The sequence below is a fragment of the Lagopus leucura genome, unplaced genomic scaffold, assembly GCF_019238085.1.
Source record: "Lagopus leucura isolate 7727_CA_CO unplaced genomic scaffold, USGS_WTPT01 Super-Scaffold_100002, whole genome shotgun sequence".
Taxonomy (NCBI): Eukaryota; Metazoa; Chordata; class Aves; order Galliformes; family Phasianidae; genus Lagopus; species Lagopus leucura.
The window spans coordinates 33,339,641-33,357,395 of record NW_024962263.1 but is presented as its reverse complement, the minus strand read 5'-3'; the positions used below and the strand labels follow the sequence as shown (position 1 = coordinate 33,357,395).

Here is a 17,755-nt window from a genome sequence, read left to right as displayed (position 1 = left end):
CACCTGGGGGCAACTGCTTAGCATTTTTGTCTTAACTGTAAGAAATTACAAAACTGCAGAACAATCAAGGTTATAGGATATGTTAAAGACAAGGAGATGGAAGCATCTGCTTTCAGACAGACTTATTTGTCATAGTAATGATTGCAATAGCAGATGAAGGCTGATTTCTAGAGGGAAAAGTAATACGGTCTACACTAATCGTACAGCTTTAGCATCTTTGATCTGTGCATGACAGAAAGCCTTTTTTGACAATGTGGGCCTTGAAACTGTCCTCTGATAAAGGAGAAGTTCCTTTTTAGTGTCTGTGAGCCAGACGTGAGAGTTGAGTAAATGATTCAAGATGGAGCTTGCCACTGGGAAACTAAACAAAGCAAGAAAGCAACCCACCAGACAAAAATGTAGATACCTGGCATAGTGAGTTTCCATTTCCCCTTTTAACCAATTCATTACATGATATCTTTGATTCATTTTGTAATACCATTCCTTTCTTATCAACTTCCTTTAGGACTGCAGTTTCAGAGCATTTAGTCACATCTGTTGACTTGGTGTTTCTGAAGATACTGGTTAATCAGGGCACTCAGGCAGGGAGATGAGCTTGTTTGTAAAGCAATGGACCTTTTAATATAAGCCAAGCCTTCCAGGAAAGAAGTTTGTTAATAAAGCTATACTGCTGGAGATACCATTTAATGGATGGAGAAAAGCTGCTTTTAGTTGTTATGCAGAGGTAATATAGTTAATGATCCATCACAGGGTTTGTTGTTGTTGTTTGCTTTATATTTCTAACTGAGTGACAGTAGTTTTCATGCTCTTTTCCTTGTTGTGGCATATGTTGGCATTTTTGTTCATTTACAACCATTGCCAGAAATGTTATTTTGATCTGTCAGGGCTGTAACAAGACAAGTTGCTGACACGTTTCTCATCCAAATCCTAACTGCAAGGGCAAGACTTTTCCAAATATCACCATGCATGTGATTTAAACAGAGTGACTCAGCACTGATGTATCTGTCTAAAGTGCCTTTGACTACTGGTGATGTTTCAGGAGAAAAGTGGGAAATGATGAGGTTTTCTTAGAAAGGAGTTTATAGGTCAATAGGTTGGAGGGGGGAAGAAGGAGGCTGACACTTTTTTCTTCCTCTGAAGAGGTTTACATTTGGATTCGCAGCAGTCTCTCTCTAGCTTTTTTTTTTAATGTTTCCTTTTTATGAATGCTCTGAGTTTTTTATACTGCCTCAAAATATTAAGGAAGCTACTTGTAAAGTTATCAGACAAACTTTGCATAAAATCACGTTTGGGAAGGACATAGTTGAAGATAATCTAAAAATTTCTAAAAATTTGCAGAGCTTTCATATTTTTCTCAAAGTCTGTATTTGAATGGATTAGGAAGTAAAGAAGTACAAGATATTTGTTTTGTATAACACCAAAGGGCTGATTATTGTTTGTAGCTGCAGAGCAGATACAATAGGCTGAAATGAAAAATATTCTTGTGGCACGTGCATTCTAAGCACAGTTTCTACACACAGCTTGCATAGCAAGTGTTTAGGCAAATAGCTCAGCAAAATGCATTGTTTTTCTTTACCACCATGCATAGGTGATTGGAATTTTGTTAGGCTGAAATGAAGCTTGTGAAGGAAATTTTTCTGTTTCTCAGTTCAATATTCAATTCAAAGCAGTGCCTATTGTAAAGATAGTGGAAGGTATACATTGGTTGAATTTGCTCCTCTTATAAGATAAATACTGTTGTTATTTGGCAGCGTTAACGCAAATGTGATGTTAATACCAACTTTTGTATGTGGAAATAAATTTCTGTTAGGCTTTAAAGATGGGCTTTTGAAAATTATAATAGTTCACTGCTACACTTCTTTGCCATTCTGCCACTGTTTGAGAGTATCATTTTGAAATTTGTATTTGTTTTTTGAGTTGCAAAAGTGGAGAAAGATGTGATACTTCAATGTAATACAGTGCTTGAGTGCTAACAGGCATTATTCCAGGCTGAAATGTCTGACTGCTGTGTGTCTTACCTTTATTGTAATCTCCATTTTTTTGTGGAATTTTTGGAAAATTAGAGACCAAGTATGGTTGTAAATACAATGCTCCTTTTGTAATGCTTTTGTAATTTGATTGTCTTTTAAAGCAAGTGTTGATGAAAAACTATCTCTGATGAACCTTATTAAATGTTGACATAGACTTAGTTTTACTGTTTCCTTATTTGCATTTCACTCCTGAAGTTTTTGATGCTGCTGGGGTGTTCTTGGTATGGCACGGCAGGTTTGTACTACATTGTCTTTTAAGAAGTAACTGCTCAGTTGCTGTGGTTTTGTTTTGAAATGGTTCTGTGACTATTAGGTGTATTAACATGTGATTACTGATTATGCTGTTGTAAAGCTGCCTTTAAAAAAAAAAATGGTTCTAATATTGATCTTTTTCAGAGCGCTTTTATTAGGCCTGGCTTGCAATCACAATCTGAAGGAGGTGTCTTTAGATCTCAGTAGCTGTGAGGTAAGGATGATTTTTCAGGATGTATTCAAAAGATGCATAGATATGGAATTAGAGTTCTCATGCAGTCTGCTGGGCTAGGCATTCTGCCTCTCACCAGAAGCTGTGAGAAAGGTAGAAATCAAAGAAATCATGGCAAAATAATTTGCTGTATGTATCTGTGCCATAAATCAGGAACACAGACGTTCAGGGCACATGCAGCATCGTGCTGTCATTATGCTCCTTACAGTAGCAACTGTAGGTACTGTTTGCTGCTTGGCAGTTTCTGCTTTCTGGTGCTCTGATTATAGGGCACCCTGTGTGAGATTTTCCAAGGTGTCTGCATTGGAATGGGACCCAGGAAGCTGCAGATCCTGAAGGTGCAGTTTGAATGTCTTCCTTCAAAATGTCTCCACTGGAGGAAGGCATCCTCTCCTGCAGGTTTACTTAAATCTTGGGATAAATTCTGCTTTTGTAATCAATTAACCAATGCAGGCCAATAGGGAACTTCAGTAAGAAATGATGGAAGTGCGCCATTAACTTGAAAAGTGTTGTACAAATGGTTGTTTTAATACTGCAACAACAAATTAGAAAAAAAGAAAAAAGGGAGCCTTGATTTGCTGCTTCTTTTTTCTCTGTGCTCTTCTGTGCACTTTGTTTCTGAGTATTGTCCACACTCTTGCAGGATGATACCTGTATGGCTACAGACCCTGACAAGAAATCAGCCAAGATCCTGGGAACTAGAGAGGCAAAGTTACTTAGAGAACTGGGGGCACTTTTATCTAAAACAAATCTCCAGGCCTCCAAAGCTTTCCTTTCTAAACTGGAAAGAAAGCCTTTTACTTGTTAGGAAGATCTTTGTAAGTCCATCACCTGTGTAGCTGTTCCACAAGTGCCTTTCAGGTGTGATGGTTTCCCTTTAAATTGGAAGCATGCAATATGATGAACATGGTGAGGTGCAGTAATTGAGAAGTTCATGGTTGATTGCCTTTGGAATGTGCATCCTTTTCTTAGGAAGAAAAAAAAAACAAAAAACACCAAATCTTTGTGAATGCATTTTGTAGTTTGTTTTGATATTTTGTACTTTTTTTAAAAGTGGTTTTACTTGGAGGGGCACTACATCTAAATGGCAGGCAGAAAAGCTTTCAAGTCAGGTATTTGTGTGATTATGACTTCTGAGCAGTTATCTCAGAAGGATGGCAATTTTTCTTTTAGAGGGAGACAGGAAAAGGGAGGAGTGATTAAATTAACAAACATGAAGTCCAGTATTCATAACCTTAAATAAATAAAACACATAAATAATGAAAGTATAAACTAGCATGTAACTCAAGCACAGGAGTGCAAGTTCATGGCCTGAAGCTGAATGCCATTCATAGATAACCTCCATGAGTCATTAGCTGCATTGGACACCAAAGCAAAAGCAGTGATAGCAGAAAGGAGAATGTTATGCTCAGTGGGAGATACTGCATTCCCCTCTGTGGTTTCGTTGCTTCAGCATTTACTAGGGAGAGGCAGCTGTTTCCAGAGATGAATAGGGACATACGCAGAGGAAACAATCTATAGCAGGTCCCTCCAAACTGACAGTGCTTCCTTAGATCCTTCCCTCAACGTTTTTTTCATATCACTGAGCTTTATCCATTATCACATGCTTTGGAAATTCTGCTTCCAGCAGGGGATTGCTATGCCAGGAGCTTGGAAGCACTTGCCCTCTCCTCCAAGGCCTCTGCTCTGCTGGGAGCTACACCCAACCACAGAGCAGCGGGCAGCTCAAAGCTTGTGCTCTGCTTCTCTTCCAGCTCCTGCAAGCACATACTGTCAGGAGGGCAGAAAGCTGATGCTCCAGCTTTGCCCACTTTCCTGTGCCAGGAAGGCTGCACTCAACTCTGGAAGGAAAAATCTCAGTTCCTTCCCACTCCCACCGCTTTTAATTTGCTCTCATAATTTTCTGATATCTTAACTCCAAGCTTGATCATTTTATATTGCTTGTTTTATTATTTTTTTTACTATGAAAGTTACATTTTTATTTCTACCTGCTCAGCACTGATGTATTTCACTCTTTTCCCTTCTGCTTCCCTTAGCTTGGTCACTGTGTAAGTACCCTCCATCCTTTACCTTAATTTGTAAATCGATAGACAGCTTTGTTTCTCCATCCCATATACCTCCTAGTTTTGAACACACTTGGCTTTTTTGACTGCTGAAGTGCTTGTTCTACAATTTCTAAATAAAAGCTTTTATATGTAGTCTTGTATATCATGCAGATGTTGCAGTTTTGTTTTTGCTATCAAATCTGCATTGACATATAGCCCTGCAGTTAGTCTCTGCTTTTATGTATATGACTTTACTATGGCTGCAATAAAAACTGATCCTAAAAGTACAGTATTTACCATCACCTTCAGATTAAATAGATATCAACATTTGTGCATAATAAACATCTGTGTATTTAATATTTTTGATACAGTGTTATTGGTACAAGATCCAAAATTGCTTGAAAAAGTTGTCTGCTTAAACACTTCATAATATATATGTACACTTTTTCTGAGTATAGAACATGTATCATACCAAAAACCATACAAATAACCAATCCTTGCCATGTGTTTTACCGTTTTATCTATGAATAAATATTCTTGTCATGGAAACTAACTTTTAACATTAGCATTTTAGTACAAATATTAGAATATTTTATTTGAACTAAATCTTCATTTCCTTTACGGTAAAGTTTATAATTTCTGTGGCACGCTGGAGTTTTGGCTACAGTGGAAAACAAATTGTAACATTGTGAAAGTAGTTTTTAACTTTGACAAGACCACGTATAATCCTCCAGTTCTGTATATTTTCCAGTAATTGATGTGGCAGCCTGTGTGAAATGGTTGTCTTGTAGTGGGCAACCCTGAGAGAATCAGAGAGCGAAACTGAATGATTTTGACATTCATACAGCCAGCAAGTATTACAGATGTTCTTAGAGAAACAACACTGAGTTCAATGTGCACCAGTTTTAGCACAAATACAGATTTCCACTGTGACCACTTCTAGGGAGGGTAGGACTAATAGGTGCAAGTAGGCTTTTTTTTCATGCAGATGAGGAAGGGCATCTTATATTCTGTATCTTACGCTTTCAAATGTGGATTTATCATTCATATGCTGTCTCTAACCACCACTGGTGTTAAAATGCTCAAGTTACTGAACTGTTTGTTAACCAATCACAGATCTCCAAGTTTCTAAAAAATGCCAAATCAAGTCTTTATTGAAAAATACTTCTAGAAAGTATTTGTGGTTGCCTCATTTATAGCGTGATTGAAAAGGCTGTTCGCAGAACTGTCAACAGATTGATTCAGGATGTTTGGACAAGAGAACTAAGTGAAATTTTACTCATTTTTTTATGCACAGTTGGTGAAATGGCTGCTTTATGTTTGAAAAAGCTTGGCTTTTTTTTTTTTTTCTTTTTTTGATTCAGTGAAATTGGAAACTGTTTTGCAAAAATTTAATTTTAATAAAACTTTTGCTTACTTTGTTTTTCTTGCTGATGGTCATACAGTATATTTTACATAGTTTGTGTAGCTGAAAGAAATAAGAAAATGTGTTTTTTTTACTTTTTTGGAGAAAAACAGTTTTGTTATTTAATTCAATAGCATTAGTAAGTAAGTGTTTAGGTTTTCATCTCTTTGATTCTTAACATTGACATTTTCTCTTAGGTGACTTCATTATTTTTCCCCCTAAATCTTGACATTTCCTGTATATTCATTTACTATTTCAGATTAATAATGTAAGTATAGTTTCCAGATAGGTGTTTTTGTTGTCATTTTTCTCTCTTATTCCTAGTTTAGAGCTACAGAATAAGGTAGATTAATGATTTTTCTTGTTTATGGTTTTGTGACTAATTTACTTTTGCATTATTTTAATGTTCTTTTCTGCAATAGGGAAACATTATTTGATTGATTTTGATTTGGCTTCTTATCTTTTAACTGGAACTACTGTCACTGTGCTTGCTATAACATTAAGCTTGCAAGATGCCAGCTGTAAGACTTGACTGTAATGGAACTCAAGAATTACAGTGGTGCATGCTTGTATACTTGGACAAGCTTTTTTTCTTATTGGAAATTGGAAAGATATTGGCCCTTTCACATGGAGAACCTGAACTAAAGACCTGCAGTCACTGCCCAGCGCAAGTGCTAAAGGATTCATTCTGTTTAAACCACTTACATCATTCCCTGTGTAACTGCAGAGTAGTGAGGAAGTAGAGTCTTTTTCTTATTTATGTGTAAATGGTGAGAGTGAAGGATGGGAGTCAGAATAGTAGGAATGTGTGTGCAGTTGTTTTGATGTCTTTGGCCTCTGTTGTTGTTTTAGCTGCTGGTAGTACCTCCACTTCTATTATTCTTATCTGTGTGATCTCAAAACCATAACTAGTTTGCAAAAATGGTTGATGTTTTGTCTCTAGTTAAGATCGGGAGGTGCACAAGTCTTGGAAGGATGCATAGCAGAAATACGCAATATCACCAGCCTAGATATTTCAGATAATGGTAAGTACACAGCACAGGAATGGAGGACCATGCAGGTCCCAAAAATGAGATGTCTTTTCTTTCAGCTCAAAATGCAATCAAGGATGGTTATTTATGATTATTGACCATATTTGTTATGGAAAAGTCACAGGTCAGGAAGTGGCATTGCTATAAAGTATATAAGAAATATTAATAGAATAACTCTACCTTCAGAAATTTATGTTGTTTGAAGTAAGTATGACATGACAGAATAAATTGAAGGAAGCAAGCATCATATTAACAAGATTTTGTTTGAAGTGGGTTTAAATAAGAGAGAATGAAAAGCTAAATGGGAAATGAAAGTGTAGTAAAAGGAGGAGGACCAGAAATGGAGTCAAGCTGTGACACTGAAGAAGTAAGAGAATAAAAGTTGGAGCAAGTGGTCAACCAGCTTCAGATCAGAGCTTGATTCTTTGTAAAAGTCTTAGACTATTGGTGGTTTGTAGACCCTGTGTTTTCTAGCTGGGAATACCAACTGGCTTCTGATCTTGCAAACTCAAATTGTAGATGTGTGGAACAGGAGAACTCACCTAGCTGTCTTGGCTTCTCTGACAGCCAAATACAGAACTAGTTCAGATTCCCACTACAGCTGAAAAGCCAGAAAGGCAAGTGGAAAGCTTTAGGAGGTTACGGAGTCAAATTATGTAAAGAGATCAATTGTTGTAAGTATATAAAGATATTTGACTTCAAAGTTATTCCATGGATCTAGATTCTAGTTGTTAGTAATCTATCCATTGGACTTTTCAAACCTAACATTAGGTTGGGAATACAGTAGTAGAGCAAATTATTTTTCTTACTCAGTAATGGAATAAAGCTTGGCTTGTTGTTTTAAATCATGTTATTCATAGCCTGTTATGTTAACCTCTGCATCTGCAGGCTTTGAGAGCTTATTGGTACAGAGCTCACAGTTTGCCTTAAGGAATTTCTCAAGTGACTGGACTGTGGATAGGGGATTACATTTCTCTTTCTGTCTGAGAGATGCTTTCAATGGCTGATTAGGATAGCGATTTAAAAGGTTTGTTTTAGAAGGACGCATTTATTTTCATGAAAAACAGTGATGAAATATATGAATAGAAGAAGAGAAACTAGTCTAGAACTCTTTGAAATAGTACACTGATGTGATTACTTGAATGAATTTAGTTTTAATAATTGGTCCCTCTCTGGGACTTCTGTGGAAAAGTGTTCTAATTCTTAATCTGATCTGATTCTTTACAGGCCTAGAATCTGACCTCTCAACCCTTGTAGTCTGGCTTAGTAAAAACCGATCAATAAGGCACTTGGCATTAGGCAAAAACTTTAACAACATGAAATCCAAGTAAGGCTTTTTTTCTTTTAAATAATACAGTGAGTAATGAGAAGAAGCTGCTGATTTCATCATCTTCCTAACTTTTCTTCCCTCAGAAATCTCACTCCAGTACTTGATAATTTAGTTCAGATGATTCAAGACGAGGATTCAGTGAGTATCTTTCTGCCTAATACCATCTTGTGTAATTTGTACCTTCAGAGCCTATTTCTAATAATTTTCCTTTGTTGTGTTAACTTGCTGTGTAAAATTTGATCAAGATCCTAAACAAACACATCCAACACATCGTGGTGAATTTTTTTGCCCTCAATAAATTGAATTATGTGTAGAGGGTAGGTACATGCTTCTTAGGATCTGCGCTTGTTGAAAAGCAACTCATTCCAAACAGCTGGATGTGTTTAATCTAAATTGCTTTAAGTTTAAATTATACAGCTATGTACACTCAAGTTTTCAAAAGTTCTGTGTCCTGATTGGATATTACAACGCTAGTGTTCTCTGGGTGGTGATATTCCCTCAATAGTGGATTTATTTTATTTTATATATTTATTTTAGTTAATAAAATGTGCTATTTCCTGACCACTGTACACTCTCATGCCTGTCAAACTTTAGTGATCATTCTTAGTCCTTTCTTTCTCCTTCATGCCTCTTGCAAATAATGTGCAAGCTCATCTGCTTTCCTTATTCTCCAAAAACAGCTGTAGACTCCAGGTCTTAACACCTGATAATCGTGTTGTCTTTATTGTCCCACTTCCAAGTTCAGAGTCGACACTGCTTTCATATTTTCTCCTACTATCTGTGTCCATACCCTACAGTTCAGTGGAATGTTTTTCACTAGGATTCCTAAAGTCTTCCATATGAGATCGTTAGACCCGTATTCTGTGTTCATCTTTTGTCACTGTTCTGAAGTAACGTGTTAAAACAGCCCTCTCTCCTCCCCACATCCTTATAATTGATATTAGAGGTACTTATTTTTTCTTGATTCTTTGCCTATTTTCTCATTCTTTAAAGGCGGGATGTCTGTGTGTTGCAGTGAAGAGTTGCAATATGAATACCAGGGCTAATTCTGAGTTAGCAGCAGTAATGAAAGCAGTAAGTCCTTGTGTGCACAAGGAGAGTGAAGTATCATTCTTCCTAAGAAGTATGTTGGTAGATCTCTGTATTACTTCTTGTTCCAAACTGTCACCTTTTAATTTTGGATTGTATAGCCACCTCCTTTCATCAGATATCATCTCCTCCTTCTCTTTGGACTTTTCTCTGTTCTGCCTTGTATCTCATGGTAAATCATTATACAATCAAAGAATCGTAGAATCTCCAAGACTGGAAAAGACCTCCAAGAAAAGATCATCCAATCCAAACCTCCACCTATCACCAATATTTCCCACTAAACCATGTACCTCAGTACAACATCTAACTGCTTGTTGAACACCCCTGGGGGTAGTGAGTCCACCACCTCCCTGAGCAGCTGTTTCAGCACTGACCACTCTCTCATAGGAGTATTTCCTAACGTCCAACCTGAATCTCCCCTGGCACAACTTGAGGCCATTCCTCTTGTCCTATTGCTAGATATATGGGTGAAGAGGCCAACCCCTACCTCCCTGCAGGTAGCTGTATAGAGCTATAAGATCACCTCTGAGCCTCCTCTTCTCCAGACTGAACAATTCTAGCTCCCTCAGCAGCCCCCCGTAAGACTTCTGCTCCAGACCCATCACCAGCTTTGTTGCTCTTCTCTGAACACACTCCAGGGCCTTGATGTCTTTCTTTAGCAGCTACCCTTTAAGACTGTTGTGCCAAATCAGATGAGTTATAAGCAAGTATAAATTTACATTGTTTTTTTCAATTTCATCCATAAGCTTTGTTGCAAGTGAATTTCTTCCAACGTATGCTATATTCTAAAGTACCCCTTCAACGCACACTGCCTCCTTTCAGCATCCAAATTTTCTTTCAAATGTGCTTTATTTTCGTACTATTTATGTGACAATCCTGTTCATAATATGCATGCACAAAAGTAAAACTTCATTCGAATTTTGAAGCCTCCAGGACACATAAAAAGTAATGTTAAATTGTGGATGTATTATTCTCATGGCTCTCCCTCTCTTGCATCATCGGCTTCAGGTTTTTTTGTGCTCCTTTTCTTTGTACCTTCTGAGCAATGCAAACCACTGTTTTATTTCCTGCCTTTTCCACAATCAGGCTCCTGTAATTCCTTCTCAGAATGTCTTTGCTGAGCTAACCTAGGCAAACATGCTTTTTATTTTCATCCTGCTTTCACAATGTTAAAGTGAATTAATCCACCAAAAACATATTTTTACATAGATTGCTCTGTAAGTAACACCTTCTATTTATTTGCATGGAAACTACAACAGCAGCAAAGAGCACATTAACATTATTTGATAGACCAAATTCTTAGCAATGAAACACTTTTTCAACACGGTCCACCACCATTAGTTAAGTATTTTCAATGGCAATAAATAAGAGCCTGCATGCTGTGTTCTAAAAGTCCATGCCAATGGAGGTGACCCACAGTTTCACAGCTGCTATGGCAGTGGTGTTGCTGGGAAAATATTGTCCATGCAGTTCCGCTTTCACTTTGCTCGTATCCACTGTTTGGTCTCCATAAACATTCAGCAAGTGTCAGTGAATGTCAGTGAATGCCATTTTTTCCACAGGGAGGAATTAAATGGCACACCTTTCCTCCATGTGCACTTCCATTCTGTCAGACTTCTCTGCTGCCATCTGCCAACGACAACAAAATATAACGGAATATTGGTGAGAAGGTTCAACCTCTACTGGCACACCACCAGCATCCACCTCTGACATCATGGGGCAACATAATTAAAATATGAGGCATTACTTTCAGAGCAGTCCTCCAATAGTTTTTTTTGTCCTGCATTAACCTTTAGAATATAGCATGTGATCCTATTGCTATTACCCTGTCTTTTGTCTTTCTGCTTTCTTGTCTCTTGTTAATCTTCATCAGTGAAGGCATCTTGTTTCTTTCTATCTCATCTGATACTAAAATCAATCTAAAATATCTCCTAGCAGGCAAATAATTGAGAGCATAGACTGTGTAGCACTGTGGGAAAAGCATATATTGCAGACAGCTGCCTAGTATGTCTCTCGCTCCACGCAGGAATAATACTTAGAAAATGCTTAGAAAATGATATTAAGTTTCTAGCTATATTGGTTCAGCTTTGAATCCTAAAGGAAGTGGCCCTTGCTCTACCATTACTGTGCATTTACTGCCACAGGACATTAAAAAGTTACAATGGAATTGATTATGGTGCTGCCCAAAGCACACGCTGCCTGGCTGCTGCAGTCAGGGAGCCGTGCATTATTCGTGTGGAAAGCTGGAATGAGAGATTGTAATCTGAGTCATACACCAAATGCTTCTTCATATACTTACCCATGCTTAAAATAGATCCATTGCTGTTTTAATACGAGTAATGATTAAAATGATTTACGTAATCAATAGCTTGGGTTTATGACTGGAAAATACAATTAGACACAAATGTAAATCTAAGCAACTTAAAAACAGTGCTAGTAACCTAAACAGCAAAATTTCCCTGGTGTTTATACGATAATGTAATATCGAAGTTTCTGGGCTTTGGCTTTCTGTTTCATTTTTATTATTGTTTCTTCCCTATTTAATTAGATGCTGTACTATAATTCTATAATAATGCATTCTTATTAAAGAAGCAAGAGATGTCTGAAGCTGTGTCATTACAGTGCACTTTCTTTTTCTCTTGCAAAGATGCTGTTAGGCTGCAGGTACAAGGTGTAGTGTTACTCAGAGTGGGTAGTCAGTTGTGCATAGGTGTGGAGAAGCGTTACAGTGTTGAATATATTCAGTTTTCTCTTCATTGTTGAAGAATTGGCCTCTTAAGGGATTTTATGAATGTTTGTGGGGTATTGGTTTTTTTATGTGTTTCATGTGGCAGTCAGTTTCATGAGTATTTAGTAGCCTTTGACTTAAATCATAGTTCATGTTCTGTTCGTGGTTTGCATTCTGGGCACTAAATCAGTCTAGTTTTATCCTTGCTCATTCAGTACATGATAAGAGTAGCTATGCAAGAAAATTAGCAACTCACCCACTTAAAGACACTGCCAATATAGCAAGCTTTTTTTTTTTTTATTAATGGTTATTTAAGTGCATTTCTTATGTAGTAATAATGATGTACAAATGACAGTCCTCGCTGAACAGTGAAGAAGTCTTTCCAGACCATATACTGTTTTGTAGGAGCGTTGGAATAAGTAGAGCGAGAAATCTTTTCCTGAGAGAAGGTATTTGAGGTTTAGAAAATCTGATATGTGAGAGTGAGCACTTGCAGCAAAGTTACTGGAATGGCTCTTTCTATAGCAACATAAGAGAAGCAGAAGAAATTTGTCTTTCACAAACTTAACGCGTTTTCTGTGTCTGAGTGCTGTGTGCTACTGCTTTTTTGTGAATCCCTCACAGGAGTTCTTCTCAAATGTGTGCCAAAAACTCTAAAATACCTTTCTAATATGATGTTAATGTTCTTTAGGGTATGTAATGTAGTAAAACAGGGGAACATAGAGCGATTAAGGGCATTAACATAGTAATTTAATATTTTCCATATAAAATAAAACCAGCATGTGGCTTGTGTTACTCTTAGACTTTTTAATTATAAACCTGCTGTGCCTTCAAATTTTTATGTATTTCCTCACTTAGAAATGCATTTCTTATTGTTGAAAGATTTTTGGTTATCACTGTGATCCAACAGTGTCTGGAAGCAAGAGTCTCATTGTATAGCAGGTACCATGCAAGCACCTTGGATCCTGGAAGGTGTGCATCTGTAGTTTAGTTGTATAATTTACATTAATCTACGCCTTAGGCATCTAATTTAGTGCCATAACTCATCCTCATGAGGTGATGATTTTCTCTTATTAGGCTACTAAAATTCATCCTCTGGTAAATGCCTAAGTAGTGACAGTGCACTTCTCCATATGAGCTCATGCTTGAGCAAGGGAAAGTGTTTTGTGGCATTATCATACATCAGCAAAGACAAATTACAATTTTAGCAGATGTAATCATGCACAAGACATAATGGTGGATAGATTGTAGCTCTTAAGCTCCAGCTCTTGAGTATTGGACACTAAGACTGGAGGAAAGACTCTACTTACGAACAGACATTTTTTCTTAAGGCTTATTGTGGAATTTGCAGGAGCCCAGTAATTTGTTTCAGGCAAACAATGTGTGTTTGTAAATAAAAAGCTGCATAGAGATTTTGCAAGCACAGTTGTCAGAACATCACTGTGAATAATATCCATTGGCCTGCTCATGTTAGTGGACCTTCTTCTCAGTGCTTTTAATTTCAGACCTGTTACACTTTTCTGTGTCATCCTTTCCATATGTCTGTGCCTTTAGTTGAAGACACGCAGATATGCAAAACCAAATCCTAAAGCTGAAGTAATAATAATAAAATAGTTTAAGTGAACTGTTTTTGTTTTAACGATGTCTCAGACCTTAATTGGGCCTTGGTGTAAAGTTCCCAATCTGAGTGAGGTCAGTGATATTGTTCTTTCTCACTGGAAGCGATGCGTGCTGGTTAAGTAAATCTCACCAGAGGACACAGAAAATAAGTCACTATTTCTTAATGCTTTTTTCAGGGTATTGCAGCTTAACCTGTGAGTGTGTCTTTGACACTTGTGCAGTAAGTTGCTAACTTCTACTTCACCATATATTACATGTGCAGCAAACACAGAAATCATTCTTTGCTCAGTGTCATCTCCAAGATTTTGGGGACCTTCTTTTGCGGATATGCATGCTTTATCAGCTGCTGTTATTTGTGCCTTTTCTGTGCTCCACAGCCCCTGCAGTCATTGTCCCTTGCAGATTCCAAGCTGAAGACTGAGGTCACCATCATTATTAATGCTTTGGGCAGCAATACTTCTCTTACAAAAGTGGATATTAGTGGAAATGCCATGGGTGATATGGGAGCAAAGATGCTGGCAAAAGCTCTACAGATAAACACAAAGCTCAGGTAAGGGAAACATATTTGCAGTAAAAGATAAAGTAGTTTAATAATAATGAAGTTGTTGGCTTATTCTTAAGCTGTTTCTCTCTCCAGGGAAAGCCAAGTGATAGAGTGTCCATTTGGAAAACTTCTCAAAAAAAGAAAGAAGAAACTATGGAGATTCTCTCTACAAAAACACATCCAGAACTGAAACTGGATCAAACTTACATTTGATTGGAAGAATATTTCATGCTTTCACGATACAGTGTTAGGAACAGTATTGGATTTACTCATCCAATTCAGAATCAGGGGAGGGGGCTGTGGTTTTGATAGAAGAATGCATAGGTGCAATCCTTTCTGTTATACCAATGAAGAGATGGTATATTTCAGTTATGACAAGGCAGCTCTAAATTTCCTGTAAGCCTGAGAGAGATTAAGTTGGTATGGAGATCTGGATGTCATCTAATTCAGCCTTCTTCTCAAAGCAGGGCCAACTTTAATACTGGGTTGCTTAGAGCCTTCTCCAGGTAGGCTTTGAAGATCTCCAGTGACTTCTCTGGGGAACCTCTTCCAGTGCTTAGCCAATCTGTTCTACACTCTCTTTTCTGTTGGAGGCCTTCCTAGCAGAGAAAATTCTGATACTTGTGTGGGAAATAAAAACAAACAATCCCTTGCCTTCTGTAGTATCTCTGTAGGAGAATCAAGAGCATGTGGAATTTAGAATGTGTAGCAGCATGGATCAACCCTCCTTTCCCTCTCCTCCCACTTTTAGTGCTGATGGACCTTGGCATCTCTTCTCTGCACATTCATCCACCTGCCAGCTGCACTGTTGTTTAGGACATGACTGGCACTGATGGCTTCAGGGTATCACATTTTTTCTATCCCGAATACAATTAGCAAGCAGTAAACCTTCAACCAACATGAATCTCAATTGAGAACCTCTAAATATGCCACCATCATCAGGAAGATCAGTAATCACTCCTCTTATCAGCCCATGCAAATGAACCTTTCATGGTGTATTGTTTACCTGAAGAGACAACTTCCTGACCGGCCTCCAAATGTTTGTTACCCCGGAACAGTCCTGGCCGTTCTGCTCAGATACAGAAAGAACTAAAAAAATAAATGTTTGCTTTGCTACTCCCAGAATGTTAAGAACACACTGGAGAGGTGACTAAGGTGTCTGGATTGTATTAACCAGAAATGACCACTGGTCTCTGAAGAAATAAAACCTTGGGGGCATTCAGGATTGCAGACAGACAGTACACTGACTGTCATAGCTGTCAGTCTGTGGTGTGATAACAATCTGGATAATATGATGGTAACTGGCTGCTCTTAAAATATTATAAAATCTTGTCCTGATAGAAATATAAATGCTTGTTCCAGTGACGAAAATATTAAAAACTTCACCTTAAACATTTTTGATCTTTGGAGAGTAGGTGTAGAATTTACCTTCCTCTTTTCCTTGCTTCCATCTTTCCATCTTCTAAAAAACAAAGGGTTAAAGGAATTATTCTGCAATAGCAGAAGGGTGTTACTACCTGTGAAATCCCACATCTAGAATTTTTTTTCTGAACACCAGAAATCTGTTTTGTTCTTTTTTTTTTTTTTAAAGAACAGCTACAACTAGTGCTCTTGCACAAGCAAGATTTATCTGCATGACTGTCTCTTCTGACTGCTAATGAGATCTTTAAACATGTGTTCACAAATTGCCAGGCAGTCTGCTTGAGTGGTCTAAACTAGGGGAGAAGATGAGGGGGAGGGGGGAGGAACGACTTTATCACTCTTGTCACAAATGTTTATTCAAAAGAGCTGCAATTTATGCACCTAATTTAATGGCATATATTGTCAGTTAGTTACGTTGCATGTGGAATTGTAGGAACTGTACAATTGACCAGGCAGAGCATTGAATGTACAATAGACTGAAAATTTTGGCTACCAGTCATCATGAATTTTTTTTGTTGTTGTACTGCAATTTTCTTTTCTTTTTCTTGACATCTGTTTGGCCTGCTGATATTCAAATCTTTCTATTAACAGCATTTTAGAACAGTTATGCTCAGATATTACTAATAGAAAATATAGCATATAGTCCTCTTGGAAGAAAGGAGATCTCAGTTTTGTAATATCTTTGTCCCTCACTTTAGTCGTTTTAAGCTTCTAGCATAATGACCAACGACAGTTTTTTAAAATGTTGCAACCATTGCAGCTTTGGACATACAACTGTGTTATTTCAATACACAAAATTTCAGTATAGATTTATTTGGCTTGTGTGTGATACTTCTTGTTTTTTTTTTCCTCTCAGAACTGTAATATGGGACAAGAACAATATCACTGCTCAGGGCTTCCAGGACATAGCTGTGGCACTGGAAAAGTAAGTTCTCAAGCAACTGAATGACCAATGAAGGAGGGCAAGCACTTAGATCCTGATTGTTAGAAGCAGCTGCAGTTCACTGCAGTCAGTATCATTTGAAGATGCTGAATGATCTCAAGTAATGGGGTGCCTAGTTTAAAGGAAAATTTGTGACTTCACATCCTTCAAAAAATAGGGAAAAAACTCTGGTGCTCTTTTCATGAATCCTCTGCTGTCAGCATTAAGACCATTGAGTTCTGCTCTAGACACTGAATTTCTGCATTCAAGAATATTTTCCTTGTTCTGGTTTGTTTTTTGTTTGTTTGTTTTGGGTTTTTTTTTTTTTGTACAATTTTTCTTGTCCTGATAGCATGCCAAAATTCCATTCTTCTCAATGAGAGAAGCTGAACAGAAAATTACTGAAGTATGCCTTTGTGGGCTGACTTTATTTTCATTCCCCAAGCAAGTTGAAACTAATGACAATGATCTCAGGACTACACTTGTTCATTTTAGTCTCTGTGGTCTGGGTCCTCTTGCTGTGAGCGAGCTCAGGGAAGCTGCAGCAGTTACCAATGATAGGTGATCAATGACTTTCATCTCCCTCAATCTCCATCATATTTTTTTAATATGTGTTTATTAAGAGGGAAAAATTACAGATTTAAATTCAGCAGCAGTTGCAGTTGTTTCACATCATTAATCCCTCAGACAGGAACAAATGGTCTCTTTAGATGGTGATGCTAATATACTATTGCTAATTTCTGGACAATTTCTGGTGTGTTGAAAAACTATATAACTAACATGGGGAGTGTCTTCACCCTTAGTCCTAACTGTGTAGAGCTCATAAAGTTACTTGGTTTATGAAACTGCTGTTGTTCCTATACTTCATTTCAAAATGAATTTGATTGCACTGATGGGGAAAATTATATCAATTGTGTATAATTAAGCAAATAATCTTGGAGTGATTTCACTGATAATAGTGAATAATCATTTGCAAAGATTATTTGTCAGCTTGCAGACATTTGTCTTTCAGAAAGCAATAGCATGCACATTTGTGAGAAAGTCTAGTAGAAAAGAATGTATGCATATTTTCTTGTTAGCATCAACTTTACTTTTCTGTTCCGAT

At 37.4% G+C, this 17,755-nt stretch overlaps 1 protein-coding gene across 4 annotated transcripts in view; it reads left to right on the top strand.

Annotated features, from left to right (window-relative positions):
• CARMIL1 (capping protein regulator and myosin 1 linker 1) overlaps positions 1-17,755 on the top strand; it is a 173,423-nt gene that overhangs the window by 103,147 nt on the left and 52,521 nt on the right. For all 4 annotated transcript variants that reach the window (XM_042869392.1, XM_042869390.1, XM_042869393.1 and 1 more), the window contains 6 exons: positions 2,427-2,496; positions 6,908-6,989; positions 8,223-8,322; positions 8,409-8,463; positions 14,140-14,312; positions 16,585-16,653. In XM_042869392.1, the coding sequence (XP_042725326.1) occupies positions 2,427-2,496; positions 6,908-6,989; positions 8,223-8,322; positions 8,409-8,463; positions 14,140-14,312; positions 16,585-16,653 (549 nt within the window). The remainder of the gene's footprint in view (positions 1-2,426; positions 2,497-6,907; positions 6,990-8,222; positions 8,323-8,408; positions 8,464-14,139; positions 14,313-16,584; positions 16,654-17,755) is intronic.